Source organism: Hordeum vulgare, chromosome 3H (genome assembly GCF_904849725.1).
Source record: "Hordeum vulgare subsp. vulgare chromosome 3H, MorexV3_pseudomolecules_assembly, whole genome shotgun sequence".
NCBI lineage: Eukaryota > Viridiplantae > Streptophyta > Magnoliopsida > Poales > Poaceae > Hordeum > Hordeum vulgare.
The window spans coordinates 7,511,439-7,531,583 of record NC_058520.1 but is presented as its reverse complement, the minus strand read 5'-3'; the positions used below and the strand labels follow the sequence as shown (position 1 = coordinate 7,531,583).

At 49.0% G+C, this 20,145-nt stretch overlaps 1 protein-coding gene across 2 annotated transcripts; it reads right to left on the bottom strand.

Annotated features, from left to right (window-relative positions):
* Positions 1–4,866: 4,866 nt before the first annotated feature.
* Positions 4,867–17,474, bottom strand: LOC123442437 (metal tolerance protein 7-like). Of its 2 annotated transcripts, none has more exons than XM_045118487.1 (5): positions 17,100–17,474; positions 6,274–6,392; positions 5,911–6,156; positions 5,520–5,831; positions 4,867–5,414 (listed from the first exon to the last, which is right to left on the bottom strand). In XM_045118487.1, exons 1-5 carry the CDS (start codon positions 17,212–17,214, stop codon positions 5,070–5,072), a joined length of 1,137 nt encoding a protein of 378 aa, XP_044974422.1. In that variant the 5' UTR covers positions 17,215–17,474; the 3' UTR covers positions 4,867–5,069. The 2 variants fall into 2 exon arrangements, with proteins under 2 accessions (XP_044974422.1, XP_044974421.1); XM_045118486.1 differs by lacking the exon at positions 17,100–17,474 and adding an exon at positions 8,737–8,975.
* Between the last annotated feature and the right edge of the window lie 2,671 nt (positions 17,475–20,145).

The window sequence follows — 20,145 nt, the reverse complement described above, 5'->3', positions numbered from 1 at the left end:
AATTTTTTTAGGAAGACAAATTGTACCACGAAAACTGAGAGACTCACTACAGGAATCGGGCATTTTGCCGTCAGGATGCTACAGACGGTAACGACAGAAATACTGACGGCAAAAAATTTGTCGTCAACCCCTGACGATAAAAAATGTCGGTATACACCATGCCCGTAAAGGGATATTTTGCCGTCAGCTTTTAGTCAGGCAGACGACAAAGTCAGTTAAAATGGTTCGTGGTCAACTGTCACGAGGCAGGCTACAAAAAGCACCTAACAGAACGGCGTGACCGATAGACGGCGTGAGTGCCTTTGCATAGAAAGGCAAGACGGCAAACTTTATTTCTTTGCCGTCAGCTACTAGTAAATCATAGACGGCAAAGAAAGGGGGCAATTTTGAAAAAAAAAATAGGAATGCGGTCAATGCATGCCAGTACACTGCACTTTTTAACACACAAAAGCCAGGACGTTGTTTCTTCACACATTTATTCAACGTGAGTAAAATACATAATGAAAACAAGACACCGAAAGAACTAAAGTTACAGAATAGCCTCGAAAACTAACACAAAGGACCCTAAAACTAAAAATAAAAAGCAATCGAGCCCTCCTTATTCCACTGCAGTGCTCTTCTGGCCACACTGTCGGCCCGACGCTCGCCACACTGCTCTGTCGTCCTCTGGTTGTCGTGCTACCGCCTAGCCCTGGTGGCCGCGCTGCCGCTCGGGCCCAGTCGTGCTCGGCCCCGACGCTCGGCATGCCGCCTCCTGGCCCTGCTCACGCGCGCCACTCGTCCTCCCCGCCACCGCCCTGCCGCGCCGCTCCCGCACTTCCGCCGAAGCCTCCCTCCCGCCTTGCATGTCCTCGTCTTCCTAGCAGGCACAGGGCAGCATATGTGGGCAGCTACATGGTCCATGGGCGGCTCGTCATCCTCCACCCGCTGGTTCCTGGAGAGAAAAAGAGGAAGGAAGCAGAGAGGAGGTGGAGCAGAGAAATGGGAGGCCGTAGGAGCTCGGGGAGGAGAGAAACGGGAGGCCAGAGGAGATCGCTGCATGTGCGGAAGGAGTTAGCGAGGCCGATGGACTCGTGTGGCCGGAGAAGCTCGCGGTGCAGACGAAGCTTGCGACGCCGATGGGCTCGCGGCGCCGAAACGTGGTGGGGGTGGGGCTGGATAAGAATGTTGTGGGGTGGGGTTGGATGAGAGCGTGCTGGGTGGGCTTCGGGATGGGCGCTGCGTGCGTGAGCATGGAATTGGATGTGCGTGATCTCGTGACACGTCATCGATCTGCGCAGTAGATCCGCGTAGTGTTCTATTTGCTGTCTACGTTTTTAATTACACACGGCAAAGTGACTAATTTGCTGTCTGTAATAAAAAAAATGCAGACGGTAAAATCTGCCGTCATCGATCTGTCTGTAATTTTCTATTACAGACGACACTTTGCCGTTTGTAATAAAAAACATAGACGGTAAAAAATATTTAGTGGGGGTGGTCACACGGAAAGGTGTGTCGCTTGTGATGTCGGATGCGTGGACTAGATTTTGCGACGTCATCGATCCGTGTGGTCGATCTGTATGCTGTGTTTTTTTTTTGTCGTCTGTAAAATAAACAGCAGACGGCAAAATATGCCTTTGCAGTCAGCATTTTTTTCATAGACGGCAAAATGTGTCTTTGTCGTCATCACATTTTTTACAGTCGGCAAAATATGTCTTTGTCGTCAACCATTTTTATTGCAGACGGCAAAATATATCTACGTTGTCGTTATTCTTTGCCGTCATCAACTGACGGCAAAAGTGATCTTTGTCGTCATCCGCGATGAAGAGCGGCAAAGATCTCCACAGACGGTAAATTACCTGATTCCCGTAGTGACTAGGTTTCATTTATAAATGCTTTAACTTTTACAAGCTTTATAAAATATTTTGTCCATCAAACCTTATGTTTCTTATACATGCAAAGGGATGTGCAACTGTAGGGAGAAAGAGTGCAGTGATCGATGGAGACATGATCTTTACAATGCTTTCACTACTTACCATTTGCAAGTGGAGGATGCTCCTAGGTGATTGGTAATGCATGCTAATTAATTTTTGTAGGATGTTTATTTTTAATAAATAAAAAATGGTAGGAGTTTTAAGGAGCTAATTTTTGTTTGTCATATTTATTTTTACAAATTAGTAACTGTAATTGCAACTGGTGTGTCAAGTGGCAGCTGGTGAGCCACATCGACAATGGACTCATTACTGTTAGCTCCTTTGTTATGAATCAATTTGTGAGGGTCTCCAGCTAGACCAATCTCATGCGTACCAAGTATTGTCTACCGACATGCCATGTTACTAGACAAGTATAAACACTAGGATTATCTCCAGTCATGTGTTGCTGCTTCTACCATCTTCCATCTGAACCAAAATGAATACAATCATCAATGGATGATACTTTGATAGATCAATAATTTTTCTGTCCTTGATCATGCACTCATATAGTCATATCCCTTTTCTAATAGCAATCAACCCAAGTTTTGAGCTGAGCCCCACTGCATTTTTATCCTGAATCTCCATCATTGGTTATTTGTTTAAAGACATATTACATTTATGAGAAAAAATCACTCCATTTTAATTCTATTTACCATAGATTAATCCACTTCAATTTGCAGCAACATGGTCTGGGCTGGGACTTGACTCCCATTTTCTCTTTCACAATGGATTCATTGATTAATCTTATGTTGAACTTATGTTACACAATTTCAGTTCTCCAACGCCAGCCCCCCCCCCCCCCCCCCCCCCCCCCCGCGCGCGGATGGAGTCTAGGACAAAGTTCATGTAATTATTTGGCAATGGAAAATGAGTATGTGTGCTATGTTGACCTTGCCTCCATTTCTCTTATTGCTATCTTTGACAACATATTTGGACGCTATATGAATAGAGGAGTGGTGGTCAGATTAATAGATGTGGAGAGATAGAGCGGCTCTGTGTCCAATCCCTCTTATAGAATTCGGTGATATTTTAGGATGACGGGTATAATTGGAGCTCTTATTAATTGCAAGTTTAAGAATCGATATTTTCAATATGCAAAGTTCATTTTTTTTATTTAATTTGGCAATATTTTGGCATGACAAGGTTTAAGAATCATTTTCTGTTACTTATAGTTATAGCTAGATTTATCCATGGCAATATTTTGTTGAAGAGACAAAAATGTTTAGTATCAGGTCATGTCTTCCTTTGTTTCACAACAGTTTGAACTTTTTGCCGTTGCTTCTTTTGTCGACCTTCATTAGGTTGATGTAACATTCTCTACATAATATATTTATACACAATTCTACTCCATGTTCTTGGAAAAGGGAAGGGATCGAGCATTGCATTTTTAAAGTAAAGTTTCAACCATTATTTTTAAGAAGAGATTGAGTGATCTATATGCAAACAATTTCTTTGTTTTTAGTAAACTTGCGGCACATCAGGACTAGATGACACATTGGTCACATCCCCTGTAAATATGTTAATCATACTAAATCATCGATGGTTTCTAATTTCCGATATCGAAAAATGCTACTATCTCTATGATAGTACTGATTAACCTATTGTTTGTTTTTAAGTTATCTTGATCTTCCTTAGCTATATTAATATTTTGCTTGGCAGAGAAGGTTGTAAGTGTGGGAGATTGTGGTTTTGAATCAGAGAGTTGTGGTTTCAAATCTATTCGCAAAGGTAATTCATTTTTATCTTATTAACATACTTACTTCATATGAACTTTATTCTTTTTCTACATTAACATATGGGCTAAGATGTCCTAAACATGCCCTCAAGGCCATTACTTTGACTGTTCGTTTCAGATAGTTAAGCTCCAAGGAAATTGATCGATCATATAGGGACGCACTGGTATTTACTTTGTGATGGGGTCGAATCAGCTATTTCTATTGTTAATATTTGAAGCGCCCACAATATGACAAAGGAAAGTGATGCGGAAACTTGACCTCCTGACAATTGTTAACAAAATCGATTTTGTGGAAATAAGTGATGCAAATTGCCACTATACTAGATGAAAACAGGGCAAAGTTAAATGTCGATGCTTCTTCTTCGCAAAATAATGACCAAACCCGTATTGATGTCTGTGATCACAACCACAAAGAGCATGTGGCACTAGCTGTTGCTCTGAACATCTAAAGATGCCACGACATGGTGGAAGCTCAAGTCTGAGAGTGCATAATCGGTCCCTGGCTCCTGACAGATGTCCTTGTTGCTTCGTTGTTTTGTAATCTAATAATGCATATGTTGTCAATATCTTCAATGGCAACAACAGATTTTTGTGCCACTTAGGGCGCATATATGAAGTCATGAACCACCTGCGTAATGGGTTACCTGATTTTATTTTAGATGGAGTTGTGTGTATGAGGAAGAGAGCAATAAATTTGTACATGAAATAATGGCATTGGTAAGAAATTTAGGTGCTCATAAACTTGGTTAGCTGAGTACCCTGATCTTGTTAGTTTGGTGGTTGTAATGGACATTGTAAACTCTTTTAATGACGATTAATAGATTTTGTAGTTTTCGTCATAAGATAGAAATGTGATGTGAATGGTGAGTTGTCAATAGTTTTTGGGTTCACTACAGCACATTGAATGTGAAAGGAGAACACGACATATTATTTTGGGATGACGGAGTGGACCCACTATCTTGACGACAAAGGGAGGGGGCCAAACTATCGCCTTCCTTGTCCGTTGGAAGGTGTATTCTTTATGAGACGTGTGTACTAGTCTACTTTGGTAACGCACATGTTTACTAGTCTACTTTGGGTGACGTCATCTGATTGAGACTTCCCGAAGTCTAAGTCTAAGTCGGCTGAGACTTACACAAACCCTTCAAATTTTACACGCACCTCATCCATTCAACCATCTTTCATGCAAAAAGAAAATCGGATTTTGTTGATTTTAAAGTTCACCAGGTGCAGCCGAGCCCGGCCTAGAATTGGATACTCGCGCGACATGACCTTTCATGTCAAAAGTGTTGCACAAGTGCCTACAAACTAGTAGTACTTCCCAAGCATCCATACATACATACACATATTTGAGGAGAAGAGCATGATGAGATGAGATCAGATCAGACGTCGGCCTTGTGCTCTGGTCGGTGTGTGAACTCGAAGTCGACGTGTACGAAGGCGCGCTCCACCTCCGGCAGCTGCTCCAGCTTCTCCTGCAGCGCCTCCCCGATGTCGTGCGCCTGGCTGAGCGGCATGTCCCCGGGCAGCACCACGTCCACCTCCACGAAGTAGTGCGTCCCGAAGGTGTAGGCCCTCACCGTGTCGATGTGCCGGATCTCCTCGTGGTGGTTCCATATCAGGTACGTGAGCTTGGTCAGGTACTCCGCCGGCGCCGACCTCCCGATCAGCGTCCCCACGTTCTCCAGCACCGTCCTCGCCCACGTCGTGATCGTGTACAGCGCGATCTGCATCCATCCGTGGATGATCATCAACCACATGCATGCAGTTCATTCATACTACATCTCTGGGTGATTGTGTTCCCCTTGATCGATCTTGTTTCGTTTGTTTACCAGTATGGCGCCGACGGGGTCCATCCACCACTTGTACTTGACGGCGAGGAGCGCGCTGACGAGGCCGACGGAGTTGGTGATCACGTCGAAGAAGTGGTCCTGCGCGTACGCCCTGACGATCTCGTTCTTGAAGGTCCGGCAGTAGAGCATGAGGAAGAACTTGACGACGGCCACCGACGACATGCTGCCCACCATCCACATCTCCTTCCAGGTGTCGAACGTGGTGTGCTCCTGCGTCACCAGCTCCCGCCCAGACTCGATCAGGACCTGGAACCCCAGGCACCCCATCACCGACGCGAACACCACGATGCCCTGCAAATGGTCATCACTCATCAACATTCCAAATGCACAATTTGGTCACGGTTCCAACAAGAATCGCATATGTGTATACCACTGGCTGCATGCGCCTCTTGCCGATCGGGTAGCTGTACTTGTTGGGCTTCTTCATGGCGTGCGCCGTGAACCAGAGGATGAACCCTGACAGGAGGTCCAGCAGCGAGTCCAGCGTCGACGCGATCACCGCCATCGACCTGGTCTCGAAGGAAGCCACGACTTTCCCGACGAACAGGACCAGGTTGATTACATTGGACAGGTTGATCGCCAGCCTTTCACCCTTGGCCAGTTGCCGCAGCTCTTCCTAATCAAGACAAAATCGAGGACGTGTGTATCAAACATCAGCTACGACTGTTTCTGTTTGTTAGAAAGCTGTTTACTACGCATGTAATGTAATTAACATTGGATTCTGGATCTGTACGTCGGTAGGGGCACCGTTCTGATCCAAGCAGCCGAGCTCATTCATGCTCTCCATCTCGCTGAAATCTTTCAGGAGACTCTCCTGCTTCTCGTAGTACTTTGCGATTTTTCTTTGTTTCCCTGAAATGAATAACCTTTTTTTAGGGAACATCGAAAGGGTAAAGTAACCTTGATTGGCGTTTGATCAAATGCTCAAGATGGTTTTCGGTACCACCGGTGCAATTGAATTCAGTGCTACTACTCCCTCCGTTATAGTTTATAAGGCATGCACGTGTATCTAGGTCATTAATTTGATTTATATAAAATGTATTATTTAACATAAAATTATATGATTAGAAAATAGAACATCTAAAGTTTCTAATGATATATTTTTTCTAATATATGTCTCTCGTTAAATTGGTCAAATTGACGACCTAGATACACGTGCCGGACTTATAAACTGAAACGGAGGGAGTACTAGTTATTCCCTACATTCAAGTGATGATAGGGACAATAAGACATGTACAGTCTCCAACATGTTTAGGGATCCTAGGTCAAGTGATTTTCATTACAGATAATAGTGAAGGTTGGAGGTAGTTTCCGAGAAACTCTTATTCTACGCTCTTTGAGAATAATAGAATCCAAATTGCAGTCACACGCAGTCACATAAATATACGAATAGTTTCTTGAAATCTGATTATTATTTTTCATAAGTACGTGAACATTTTTTAAACTTGGGAACACATTTTTTTGCCATCACTAATTCAGTAATATATGAATGTTACCATTATTTTATTGTATTGATAATTTTTTATCTTTATTATATAAATAGATATGTTTATCGACAAAAATAAATAGATAATGTGATGTACAGTAACTCGACCATATAAGAGGCCTTCAGGTGATTTGCTTATGGATGAAAAAGGAGCGAAATTTTTCCTGATTTTTTGAGAAACATGAAAACGGAGAGGAAATATGAAGGCAGCGGAACGGAAACAGAAACAGATTTTTTTACGCGGAAACAAAAACAGAAAGGGAATGGCTGGTGAAACAACATTCTGTTTAAATAAATACAGAACTTTCCGCTATTTCATGACTCATGTGGGCCAGACCACTCAATAAAACCTATGTTGTGGCTCAACGACCAGAACGATAATTACCTTTTCCCTTTCAATATACCAAACATGCCATACCACACACCCTAGCCCCTTAGGAGATCACCGAAATACATACGGTCTAGTCATATAAATTGAAATAGTTTGTTGTTTGCTTCCGTTTTTCCCAATTATTCAGGTCTTTTAGTTTCTGCAAACATCCAAATTTGTATCTAATTTAGCTCGTACCACTTTCGGGTACTATCGGAGTTTGTATCTGCTTCCAGGGTTTCTGTATACGTTTCCAGTTCCAGGGAAAAAATGAGAACAAAAAAGGCAGCACTCATCCGTTTTCGGTCTGTTTCCATCCATAATTTGGCTGTTGTTCTTCGCCTAAATGAGAGATCGTAGTTTTCCTCCCATGACAAATTGTCCTAGGCTCCTGGATTTACCTTGCTAGAGACAACACTATTCCTCTAGCTTTCCTCTGCCCTTTGGTCCACCAACTCTTGGTTCTCCCTCCATTGCTTATTTCCTTATATCCAGTTAATAATGCAGTAGGTTGCTTAATATTGGTCCACCATGTTAACAGGGATATGCTATTCTAGTGTCGAGTCATTTGCACTGACAAATTGTTGCTAATCGTGACTCTGCCACTCACACTAGTGGAACAGAGTTAGACCCAACTGACCAATTAAACAATGTTACTACCACAACCTAATAGTGTGATCAACCAGGACCGTCGTCGAACACATTGCCGCTCATCTTTCTTGTTTGCGACCGAACCGTGTGGTTTTCGTTCTTAAAACGGGCAATGGGCATGGCCAGGCAGGGAAAGAAAGGAATAGGATGCGCTCCAACAGCTGCAAGATCTCCTACTAATCTGGAAATGATGCCGGAACAATGCTCTAACGACCGGGGTTCTAATGAAGAACACGCACGCACACACAGGGGCGAATAGTTCTTCACTTGCCGATCAAAGTTATCTGAAAATTTGCAAGGTCTCCTGCTAGTCTGAAAACAATTCCGAATACCTGCACCGCTAACTCTGTAGAAATGTTCAGTCTCTTCTTCGTGGTGCTGTGAGCCTGTTACAACCGCAACTCTGGAAGCAGCCGTCCATTTGAGGTGCATGTCAGAGAGCAGAGCAGCTGTAGGATCCCGCGGCCCGTGCGTGACAAAAGCATCGGCACCGGTAGGAAAATGGAGGATGACATGGAACCGATCGGGCGCATGGTGTTCGATCGTATCAGAACAAGTGTTGGACCTCGATCGTAGTCGCGCACACATGGCAGCTGACTCAGGAAGCAGAGCACGCACGCATGGAGTAGCTGGCTACCAAGAAGAAGAAGAAGAAGAAGAAGAATGCGAGAGAGGAGCGGGGAACGCACCGGCGCCGTGGGAGGGGCAAGCGGCGCCGAAGAGCCTGGCGAAGAAGGGCGGCCGCTCCGGGACGCGCATGGCGTCGCTGCTGCCCATGCGCAGCCTCCACGACGCCGCCGGCGGCTCCCTCTCCTCGCGCCCAACCGCCGTCGCCATGCTCCCCCTGGCGCGCTGACAGGTTCCTCGACTGATCACGTAACTGACTTTCTAAATATTTGGTGCCTGTTGTTACCAGTTGTGGAGCTACCCACACGTACTTAAGTGCCGAGCCGTCTCGGTGGCTTTGCTTGCTGGTCCGGGTGGTGTCGCGGTCGTAGCAGCAGCTGCTGGCTGGCTTGCCGTGGACGGTGACAACAAAAAGGAGAAAGAGGGCTAGCTAAACATGGCGACACGGCCGGGCTACCAACGCCTTTTGCGCGCGTAGGCAAAAGCAAAAATCTATGGGGTGGATCTGCTACTTGGAATGGAGGAATCAAAGAGACTTTCGGCGTGCGTTTCGGTGTCGATCAAGTCGGCGACGCCAAGTTGACGACGACCGCTGCGGCTCTTCCGTCGTGGCTAGCTAGAGCTAGCTGTGCCGTCACGCGGCGAACCTGCCACGGCGACGCGGCTTCAGGCCTTTTTTGGGGTAAGCAAGCAAAGCAATCTAGCTATCGGGTGCACAAGGGGGGGGGGGGGGGGGGGCCTCCGTGCACTTACGTACGTGGGAGAAGCCGACCTTGAAATAGGCTTTCACATAGCTATATTTTTTTTAAAAAAAAACAAGACAAAAGATTTGTCTCATCAATTGATTAAGAGGGGAATAAAGTTGACAGTTTACAACCCACATTACATGTCCCATGGCAACTATTCCCAAACAAGAATTTTCCTTAGACTCTTAGCTCCTACCAATACCCATAGTCTAGCCTCGTCGATTAGGTTTTTGAGAAGGATTGATGGTGGCGCTCTTGTGACGAAAGATGCGTGCGTTCCTCTCGTTTCAGATTGTCCATGAAACCAGCATTGTGAAAGAGGCATTGCCTTTCTATTGGGGACACCGACGTCGGACCTGTCCGCCCACCACTCCTTTACGGAGGGTTCCAAGTGCCAAGCGGAAGGGTCCATATGGTCAAGGCCTGGCTTGTCAATGAGTAGCTTCCAAAGTCTTTTGGTGAACCGGCACTTGAAAAATAGGTGAGCCCATGTTTCTTGCTCCGTCCCACAAAGAGGGCAAAGACCGCAATTCTGCCGCCCACGCTTCTCCAAACGATTCGCCATCCAGATCCGGTCCTGAGTGGCTAGCCAAGCAAAGAACTTGACCTTTGGTGGTGCCCACGCTTCTCCAAACGATTCGCCATCCAGATCCGGTCCTGAGTGGCTAGTCAAGCAAAGAACTTGACCTTTGGTGGTGCCCACGCTTCTCCAATCGATTCGCCATCCAGATCCGGTCCTGAGTGGCTAGCCAAGCAAAGAACTTGACCTTTGGTGGTGCCCACGCTTCTCCAATCGATTCGCCATCCAGATCCGGTCCTGAGTGGCTAGCCAAGCAAAGAACTTGACCTTTGGTGGTGCCCACGCTTCTCCAATCGATTCGCCATCCAGATCCGGTCCTGAGTGGCTAGCCAAGCAAAGAACTTGACCTTTGGTGGTGCCCACGCTTCTCCAATCGATTCGCCATCCAGATCCGGTCCTGAGTGGCTAGCCAAGCAAAGAACTTGACCTTTGGTGGTGCCCACGCTTCTCCAATCGATTCGCCATCCAGATCCGGTCCTGAGTGGCTAGCCAAGCAAAGAACTTGACCTTTGGTGGTGCCCACGCTTCTCCAATCGATTCGCCATCCAGATCCGGTCCTGAGTGGCTAGCCAAGCAAAGAACTTGACCTTTGGTGGTGCCCACGCTTCTCCAATCGATTCGCCATCCAGATCCGGTCCTGAGTGGCTAGCCAAGCAAAGAACTTGACCTTTGGTGGTGCCCACGCTTCTCCAATCGATTCGCCATCCAGATCCGGTCCTGAGTGGCTAGCCAAGCAAAGAACTTGACCTTTGGTGGTGCCCACGCTTCTCCAATCGATTCGCCATCCAGATCCGGTCCTGAGTGGCTAGCCAAGCAAAGAACTTGACCTTTGGTGGTGCCCACGCTTCTCCAATCGATTCGCCATCCAGATCCGGTCCTGAGTGGCTAGCCAAGCAAAGAACTTGACCTTTGGTGGTGCCCACGCTTCTCCAATCGATTCGCCATCCAGATCCGGTCCTGAGTGGCTAGCCAAGCAAAGAACTTGACCTTTGGTGGTGCCCACGCTTCTCCAATCGATTCGCCATCCAGATCCGGTCACCTTCCACACCATTTGCTCCACGGGAGAATAAACCATGCCTAAGGATTGCGCCTTGTAAGCTGAGGAGGCCGAATATTGCCCATCCGTCTCGTGCTTCCAAATGATATCATCCTGAATATGCTCGTCAAGACGGACGTCATGCAGAAGCATCCAAAGGATAAAGAATTCCCTTATGTGGTATGCGGAAACCACCGTGTCGTGTCTTATTTTCAGTATCCAAGCATTGGCATGAATAGCCTCCCCCACCATCCAAATTCTCCTCGAGGATGCTTCATAGATGAGCGGCGCAATCTCCTTGGGCTTGCGCCCAAATAACCATGGTGAATCCTAGAAAGGCGTCCAGGCCCCATTTCCCATAGTGATGGTGGTGGACACGTAGAAGAAGTCAAGATCAGCCTCGTCGCATGGGTTTTCTGTGCCCACCCTCATCTTGCTTGGTTCCTTCCACTCGTACCAAGGCCAGCGCAGTCTCAAGGCCCTAGCAAATTTGTCGGTGTTGAGAACCCCAAGGCCTTCGTACCTGGCCGATGGACAAACCATGTCCCATTTGACCTTACACTTCACCTCGGTGGTCTTGTCCGTACCGGACCAGAGGAAAGCCCGTTGGAGCTTGTCAACTCTTCACGGCGTGCCAGCAAGGGCGACCAGCGGCGTGACGAAGTATATCACCTGGGAGGTCGTCACGGACCTGAAAAGGGCCATGCATCCAATAGCAGTAATGTTTTGTCCCTCCCATGTAAACAACTTACTCGCAACCTTGTCCTTGAAGTATTGAAGATCCACCCTCTTTAGGCGCCAGGTCAACAGCACAAGGCCCAGGTATATCATCGGGAAGGAGGCCCTAGCCGCAGCCAAACTCTGCAGGACATGGCCCAAGCGGATGCGCTCGCACCGGATGGGCACAACTAGGCTCTTTTGGAAGTTGGTGCACAGACCGGCCACCTCCCCGAAACCCTTGAGAATGGCCGCCAGGTTGTCGATATCTCCTTTGATAGGAGCCATAAACACGGTCACATCGTCCGCATAGAGGGATGTTCTCACCATGGCCCTCCTGCCACGAATCTTGTGAAAGAGGTCGTTCCTCGCTGCGAGCTCCAGAATCTGATGCAGAATGTCGATCCCAATCACAAAAAGGAGAGGCGATAGCGGGTCGCCCTGACGGAGGCCCTGACCATGCTTGATCGGCGGTCCAGGCACCCCGTTCAAGAGGATATGCAAAGAGGAAGTGCAGAGTAGCGCGGCGATCCAATCTCGGACCTTGGTCGGGAACCCCTTTCTTTGGAGCAGTTCAAGGATGAACTCCCATTTGACTGAGTCAAACGCTTTTCGGATGTCCAACTTGAATAATAGAGCTGGTGTTTTGCATCTCTTCAGCTTTCTCACATAATTCCTCACGTACATGAAATTATCGTGGATACTTCTCCCATTGATGAAGGATGTGGGCATTAGAAACAAGGTCGTTCATGTGCAGGCCAAGGCGAATGGAGAGGACTTTTGCAATAATCTTGGCAATGGCATGGATTAGGCTAATTGGCCGGTAGTCAGAGACGCCCTCCACCCCATCCTTCTTGGGCACTAAGATCGCATTGGAGGATTGAGCCAATGCAGGTTTGATATATGGAGGTCGAAGAGATGGATGACCCTCATGATGTCTCCTTTTATGATGCCCCAACATTTCTTGAACATGCCAGTGAATCCATCCGGCCCCGGAGCTTTGTCGCTAGGCATTTCATTAATGTCATTCATGACCTCCTCCTCCGTGATAGCCGCCCCCACGTCATGCAGGTCCTGGGGGACGATGTTGAGCTCGTCCCAGTTGAAGTCCTTAGCGCTTGTATCACCCCTGCCCATGACCTCAGAGAAGTGGTCGTAAAGGATTTTCTCTTTTGCCTCATGCTCTCTCACCCGGCCATGGTCATGCTTTATCCGATGAATGTGGATCTTCCGTCTTGTCGCATTAATGCGTCGGTGGAAGAATTTTGTGTTTGCGTCACCCTCCCTCAAGTTCACAACCCTGGCGCATTGCTTCTTTCGAGACCGTTCAAGCACCGCCAAGCTTACAACTCTTTTCTTTAGCCTAGCACGCAAATCCAGCTCCTCGAGGGATATGGGCCTATTTTCTTGAGCCATATCAAGTTGGAGAATAACAAGTAGTGCCGCATGCCGGTGGATCTTCGCCTTGGAGAAAAGTCCCCTGCTCCATTCGGTAAGACGCGTGGCCGTCTTCTTTAGTTTATGGAATAAAAATTGATATGGATCCGAGTGCACACAATGCTCGTTCCAGGCCCCTTGGACGACATCATTGAATCCAGGCATGGATGCCGAAAAATCCTCAAACCTGAAAGTCCTAGGTCTCCTAGGCCCCCTGTCCTCAGCTAGCAGTAGCGGACAGTGATCGGACAGAGATGACGACAGCGCATGCAAGATGTGGTTGTTGAATGTTGTGTCCGAGTCGGCATTGCAAAAGAAGGAATCGAGCTTACACAGGGTGGGATTCGCTCTCTCATTGCTCTAAGTAAATCTTCGGTTTTGCATGTGAATCTCCTTGAACATCGCTATATTAATATAGTAATCATCTACATCAGTTTGATAACGGTGGGCCAAACGGTACAATCACGTCAAAAAAGACAAAAGAAAAATAAAATAATAATGCCAACAAAAAAAAGCGACGGAGTACCTCAACCGCTACGTCCACCGGAGACTGCCACCACGCTCCTATGTCACCAAGTTGCGGTGTATCAAGCAACACCTTTAAGAAAGGCTGCGACGATGACGATGTTGCTGCCTAGACGAATCCTAGGATTTCTTCCGGTACACGGAGGGAGTGAGGGAGAGGTCCACACGACGTCCTTCAAGAAGGATGGCGACGTCCACGGGTGTCACCGTGTCGGTGCCAGCAAGACGGGACAAAGATTTCTCCCGGCCCCTAGCACCCACAACCAAGGACCAACCTTTTGCTCTACCACATCCACCGCCCACCAACATGCGCCAGCCCCGATCAAGAGGACACCGCCGTCGTCTCACAACGACAAGCGTTGTAAGCCCAGCCGGACCAAAACAAACCACCAGTAGACAGGGTTGGCACTGCCGCAGCCACATGAAAGGGACCAACGACCTCCACCAGCCTAGGCGGTAGGAGACCGGACGCAACAGCAGGAGCACACACCAGGAGTGCAACAACGCTGGAGCGCAGAGGGGGAGGGGCCGCCTCGGTTGCCTCGCATGGGAAGGCAACGCAGGGGTAAGCGGGCCTTCGGTCCTTACTCCAAGCGGACCTCCGTGGTCAGCTATATAATTTGAGAGCATTTTCAGCTATATAAAGTCCTGCGTCACGTCTAAAGGGCTTTTCAGACAGACAAAAGCCTGGACAGCCCTGCTTTCACGGCCCAGTGGCAGCATGCGTCGCCATGTTAATGTCTGGTCAACCCATTTGAATAAGTATAGACCCGTTCGAGTTCTTAAAAAAACTCAACAACCATGAACATGTCAAGGGCCCAGTTTAGATCCGAGTGCTAGAGCTAGTTTGAACTAGTTGAGGCTAAACTAGCCTTTTAAAATATCTAAACACATGTGCTAGTTTGAGTTAGATGAAAACTAACACATCAAAAAAACTATTTCAGTAAAGATATGCTAATTGGAGCTAGTTGTGGTGGGTCCTAAAAATATCCATTCTGGCCGCATGCAGCCGCACCGGATCAAGTCGCAACACATGCCTCTCATATCTTATCCTCTCCACCGTTTCCTCCTCCCGCATCGCCGACCGTGCTCGCTCGCCCCCGCCGACCGTGCTCGCCCCTGTAGGCCGTGTCCGCTTGCCCCTGCGGCCCAGCCCACCCTCCCCTGCCGCCCCCGTCCTCCTCCATCCTCCCGCACCGGCCCGCCAGCCCCGTCCACCCGCCCCCGTCGGCCCCGTCGCATGCCACCGTCCTCCTCCATCCTCCCGCACCGGCCCGCCCGCCCCGTCCGCCCGCCCCCGCCGGCCCCGTCGCCTGCCACCGTCCTCCTCCATCCTCCCACACCGGCCCGCCTGTCCCATCCGCCCGCGACCGCCCCAGTTTCCCCGCCCCGCCGGCCCCGACCCGCCTGCAACCGTCGGCCCCGCCCCGCCACATCACTCCACCTGCCCCCGCCGGCCCTGTGTGCCTTCATCCCGTCGGTCCTCCCGTTCCCATCCATCTGCCCCATCTCCGACGCGACCTTCGCCGGCCGCGGCACTGGTCAGCCCCACAACCCCACCCTGCGGTGGCAGAACTAGTACCAGATTACGCCTAGGGCTAAACAAGCTTAAATGATACTTTTTATTGATTCTATATATTTTATAAGAAGGGATTACAAAGATTATTGTTTCTAGGCCTAGGGCTATAGCCCAACTGCCCTAGGCCTGTCTCCGCCACTGCCACCCTGGAATGGACGGAGACGGCTTCGACGCGTGGGATTCGCAGCCGTCGGCAAGCGGCCCTGCTACCCAGGCCCGGCCTCGATCTCAACTCGCAAGTGTTGGCATCGGAGGGGTTCCCGGGGCTTGGGCTCTACGAAGCTTTCCTCCAAAGCAAAGACAACGAGCTTCTTCCTGGGCTCGTCAGGGGCTCTGGGCTCCCTCCTTATCGCCCACCGCGTGCCGAAGCAGGAGACGGATGGGCGAATCCGTCGCTGGCCTTTGTCGACAACTGGACTTCGGCGGCTCCTCGTTGGCGGCAGCCGGTCGCGGTGGAGGAAACAGCGGCGTGTTCGTTGGCGGGTCATCGACGACGGCAAATGCCGGAGCAGGAGTTGGCGCCCTGCCGAACGCCGCGGCACCCGGCGCAACAACACGGCAATCCGTGGCGGCGGTGGAAGCCTGTACTAGCAGCAGACAAGTGTGATGCTGCTGCCTGAACTATGACAGTACGACAGTATCCCAAGTACCAACGCCCGTTGGCAATGCATCCGAGAGCGCATGGTTGGAGCTGCATGGCGCCCAGTTGCCAGCACGCGGCTATGCAATATGCATGCGCAACACGTACGTGGACGGACGGCCGCGCTCGATCGCCGCGTTGCTTTCCATCAGGTCATCACGCCTCCAGGTTTTTCCTTTAAGTTAACGCGACACACGCATATCCATGTCCGTCATCGTGAACATCAACCAGTTTTTGTATTTGTAAGCACGGGAAAAGAATTCCACGGGCCACAAGATATGCCCCCGCCCTTGTTCGTGTCACTTCCTTTAGTAACAAATTCGTTTGCGCTTCGCTCTCGTGCAACGCGACAAGACCGGAGCTCATCAGTCGAAACGGCTTGGGAGAGAACAAGGGAAATAGATGTTTCGCAGTTGCTTTTTGGGACTATGTTTCATTGTCGAGCTATTGTTTTTTTTAACAATGAATAAACGAATAATGCCCGGAAGCTTCGTTTGCAGTTTCCAGTTGGGCCTACGTACCTACGTGATGATGATCTGTGCTTCCTCTGTTTCATGATATAGAATCTTTTTTTATACTTGTATGGATGCATGCACACCAGTATAAAAACATTTTTATATAATAGAATGAAGGAAGTGCTTCCTCCATTCTTAAATATAAGCCTTTTTAGGGATTTTAGATGTATATGGACATATTTTAATATATATATTCAATTATTTTGGTTCATATATAATCCTTAATTAATGAAATCTCTAGAAACACTCGTGTTTAGAACCGAATGGAAGGGAGTAGTTTGGAACCGGCTGGAACGGTTGGTGGGACGAAATGGCAAAACCATCATCGTCAGGCAGCACTACTCTAGTTGTTATAATTATCTTGAAGTTAACTAGTAAGAGAAGAGATGGTACGATAACTCTTCTCACTTTGTTCCGAAAGTAAGCAGGTGTATTAATATATGAAGCATGAGACGGCATACAGCACATGTAGTCAAATCCGTATCTGATTGGTGAGAAGCAGCGTGCACGCATCGAATCGGCCATGCACGGAATGCTGAAAGAGAGCTCTCTCTTTTTTAGGGAAACGACAGATCAACCGGTGGAGCAACCGCTGCATGGAAGAAAGACTGAAAGAGGATGCATGGGAGTCGATGCGGCGGAGCACATACCGTGGCCACGCATGAAGACGCGGCTGGCGAAGGGCGGCGGCTCCTTGGGCCGCTCCGGCATCTGGAAGTCGCTGACGTTGAGCCGCCACGGCGCCGCCGCCGCCTGCTGCCCCATGCCCGGCGCCCGGCCGAAGCACCGGACGAGATCGACCGGCGCTGAGGGAGGGAGGGAGAACGGTCCGCGGTCTTGCTAGCGGTGTGCAGCGCAATGCATGCGATGCAACCGCACACAACTCACTCACGAGATGATGGATTGGAGGCGTCTCCTTCAACACTTGTGTTTGCTTATGAGAGAGCCCCCACAACAAGAGGCCACAATGAGCCACGGCAGGGACGGGGAGAGAGAGGCTGCAGGCAACCACGGGAATGTGGAGCGGTTGCGATCGATCGACTTGCTTGTAAAGGCTCGTGATGACGCGTGGTGACGAGCGTGTGAGTGCGACGGACGGACGGGTTGGTTCGGTCCTTGCACCTGCATGCCCGTCTCCGTGAACGGCCGTGATCGGGTGGTACACGGAAGACGGGTGGCCGAGTGCGACATGGCGACGCGCGCGGTTGGGGTGGCCACTTGTCCCTTTGCATGCATGCATGCAGTGGCGGTTAACGCTTTGTTTCGGGCTGCATGCCGCCGCACCGCGCACCCTTTTCCTTAACGTCTAAGATTGCGACGATAAGAAAAAAGAATGTGATGACAAAAGATATGGAGAGTACGAGTACAAATCATCCGACTGATTTATGAAAACATAATTACAGCAACTTCACTAAGGTGATCCATTTCGTCCGTCGCCGTCCGTTTGGGTTGACGCGGACACAAAAAACAGTCCAACGCGCCGACCTAAACAGACGCGCGTCCGATTTTCGTCCGCGGGCGATCCTTTCACGGTTTAACCCTCGCCCGCCTCCTTCGTCGCCGACGCCACTGTCCATTTTTCCGGCGACTCTGCCATCTGTCGGCGCCTCCACATCCGCCCACTCCCGCGTCGCCCGCCGCCGCCGCCGTCTTGCCGCCACGGAGCCAACTGCTTCCCACTCCCCCCACCACCATCACCACCACACAGCCCGCCGGGGAGCCGCCTCGTCGCCTAGTCAGATCCTCACCGGCACGCTCGTCGGACACCGGCAGGGCGGCTAGCTGATCCGTGCGTCGCGACTCCCTTCGCCGGCCGTCTTCTTCGTCGACGCACGCAAGTTGTTCGACAGTTTGGTAAGGTACAAAATGAACTCCACCGACGAGTTCATTTTTCACAATTTCCTTTGCCACTCTGACGATTCATCGTCCGATGACGAGGAGGAGGTATTGGCTGTCGTGTTGGTCCATCGCCAGCTCAACAGCCAGCGGTCATTGTTCCGTGGCTCCATTCCGGGCCACCTTCCGGCGTGAATCGCAACCGAGAGAGCGGGCATTTCCTTCTTTGGAAGGACTATTTTGATACAGCAAACCCGTTGTTCAAACATCAACAATTTCGTCGACATTTCCGTATGAGTAGGCATGTTTTCAACCATATTAGAGAGGGGGTGGTCGGCTATGATGACTATTTCGAATGCAAAGAGGATGCCGTGGTCGGCTATTATGTTATTTGACTCAAACTATGAAAATCATGCAAAATAGGGCGGTCAGCCAGCCACGCCGGCACATATGGGTCGGTTGTTGGGCGCGCTGCCGACCCATATCTAAAACAAGGCGGACGCCGGGCGTCCGGCCGATCCAAACGGACAAAAAACGGACGAAATCGCTGTCCGTTTAGGTCGGTCCGTTGGAGTTGCTCTTAGATGCGGGTCATCACAATCGTCGAGTTGGCCTCTTGATAGATTTTGATACATTTCCAAAATATATATATGATCAGAGTTGTAATGTCATGTCCAGTTCATTGGACAATGGTTTTGTTTTATTGCATCGCATTAAAATTAGATGATACCTTCAAATAAGGCTTTAACTGATGTGAACTTAAGTAAGAATTAACTAAGAGCACCCACAACTGGGCTTGACAAACCAGGCATCCTATACTACCATGATGGTCCCTTGTATGTGTTGTCACACTTTCACATACCTTAGGCTGGTCACAATGGGGAGTAACATAAGGTAGGAACCTACACACTTTTCTAGACTATGTTCCTACCTCCACAATGGGGAGTAACATGTATGTAGTGTCATGCAACAATGCATTTATTAGGCTATAGACTCATTGTTTCTTGGAGTGTGTGATGTTCCGGTAACTTAGCTAGTTACCACAAGCACCTCTCTCTTTATTAAATACGTGCCACATAAGCAAAGTTGTATTGGAGTGTGTGATGTTACTGCTAAGTTCCTCCCCATTGTGACCAGCCTTAAATCGGGAGCCTTCAATCCAAGCAATCTATATACGTCGATCATACAGTACGAATTATCCCAATTCAACAATTCAAGACAAAAGAAAATAAATCATAGTTCAACAATTCGGACATATCAAAATGAAAACAATGTCTGAGCGCGACGGACGCATCGCTTCCTGACCGGATCACTTGTCGGACGCCATCCGTGCCTCTTGCTCTGAGGTCGTCCTTGTGTCCTGTTTCGCTTGCTCCGCCCATCCGGAGCGCATGCTCTACTCTTGCCGTACCCCTCGTTGCCGCCTCGTATTTCCCATGGTTTGTGACCCCCTCGTTGCCGCCTCGTATTTCCCATGGTTTGTGACCTTTTTTTTTCTATGCAAGCCATTTCTTTGCATGGTTATCCAAGAGGATTTTGTTCGCCAACATTGTAGTGTTTGCATCCTCTGCGTCTCGTGCTAGTTGTAAACTCTTCTTTTCAAACTCAATCTTTCCAAAAGTCTTTGCCTTGTCGAGCTCCCATTTGATCGCCGCATCTTACTTCTCCAGCTCGATCTTCTCCCTCTCAATTTCTAGCTTCTTCTCCGTCCTCTTCCGATCATAATCCATCAGGCACCAACTTGAGCATCGTATGTCTCCTCTTTCTTGTTTACCCTCATCGAAAAATGCCAATTCATGTGGAGGACATTTTTGTACACGCGGCGTCACGGGAGGGCCTTGCCTTCTTTCACTTGTTTCC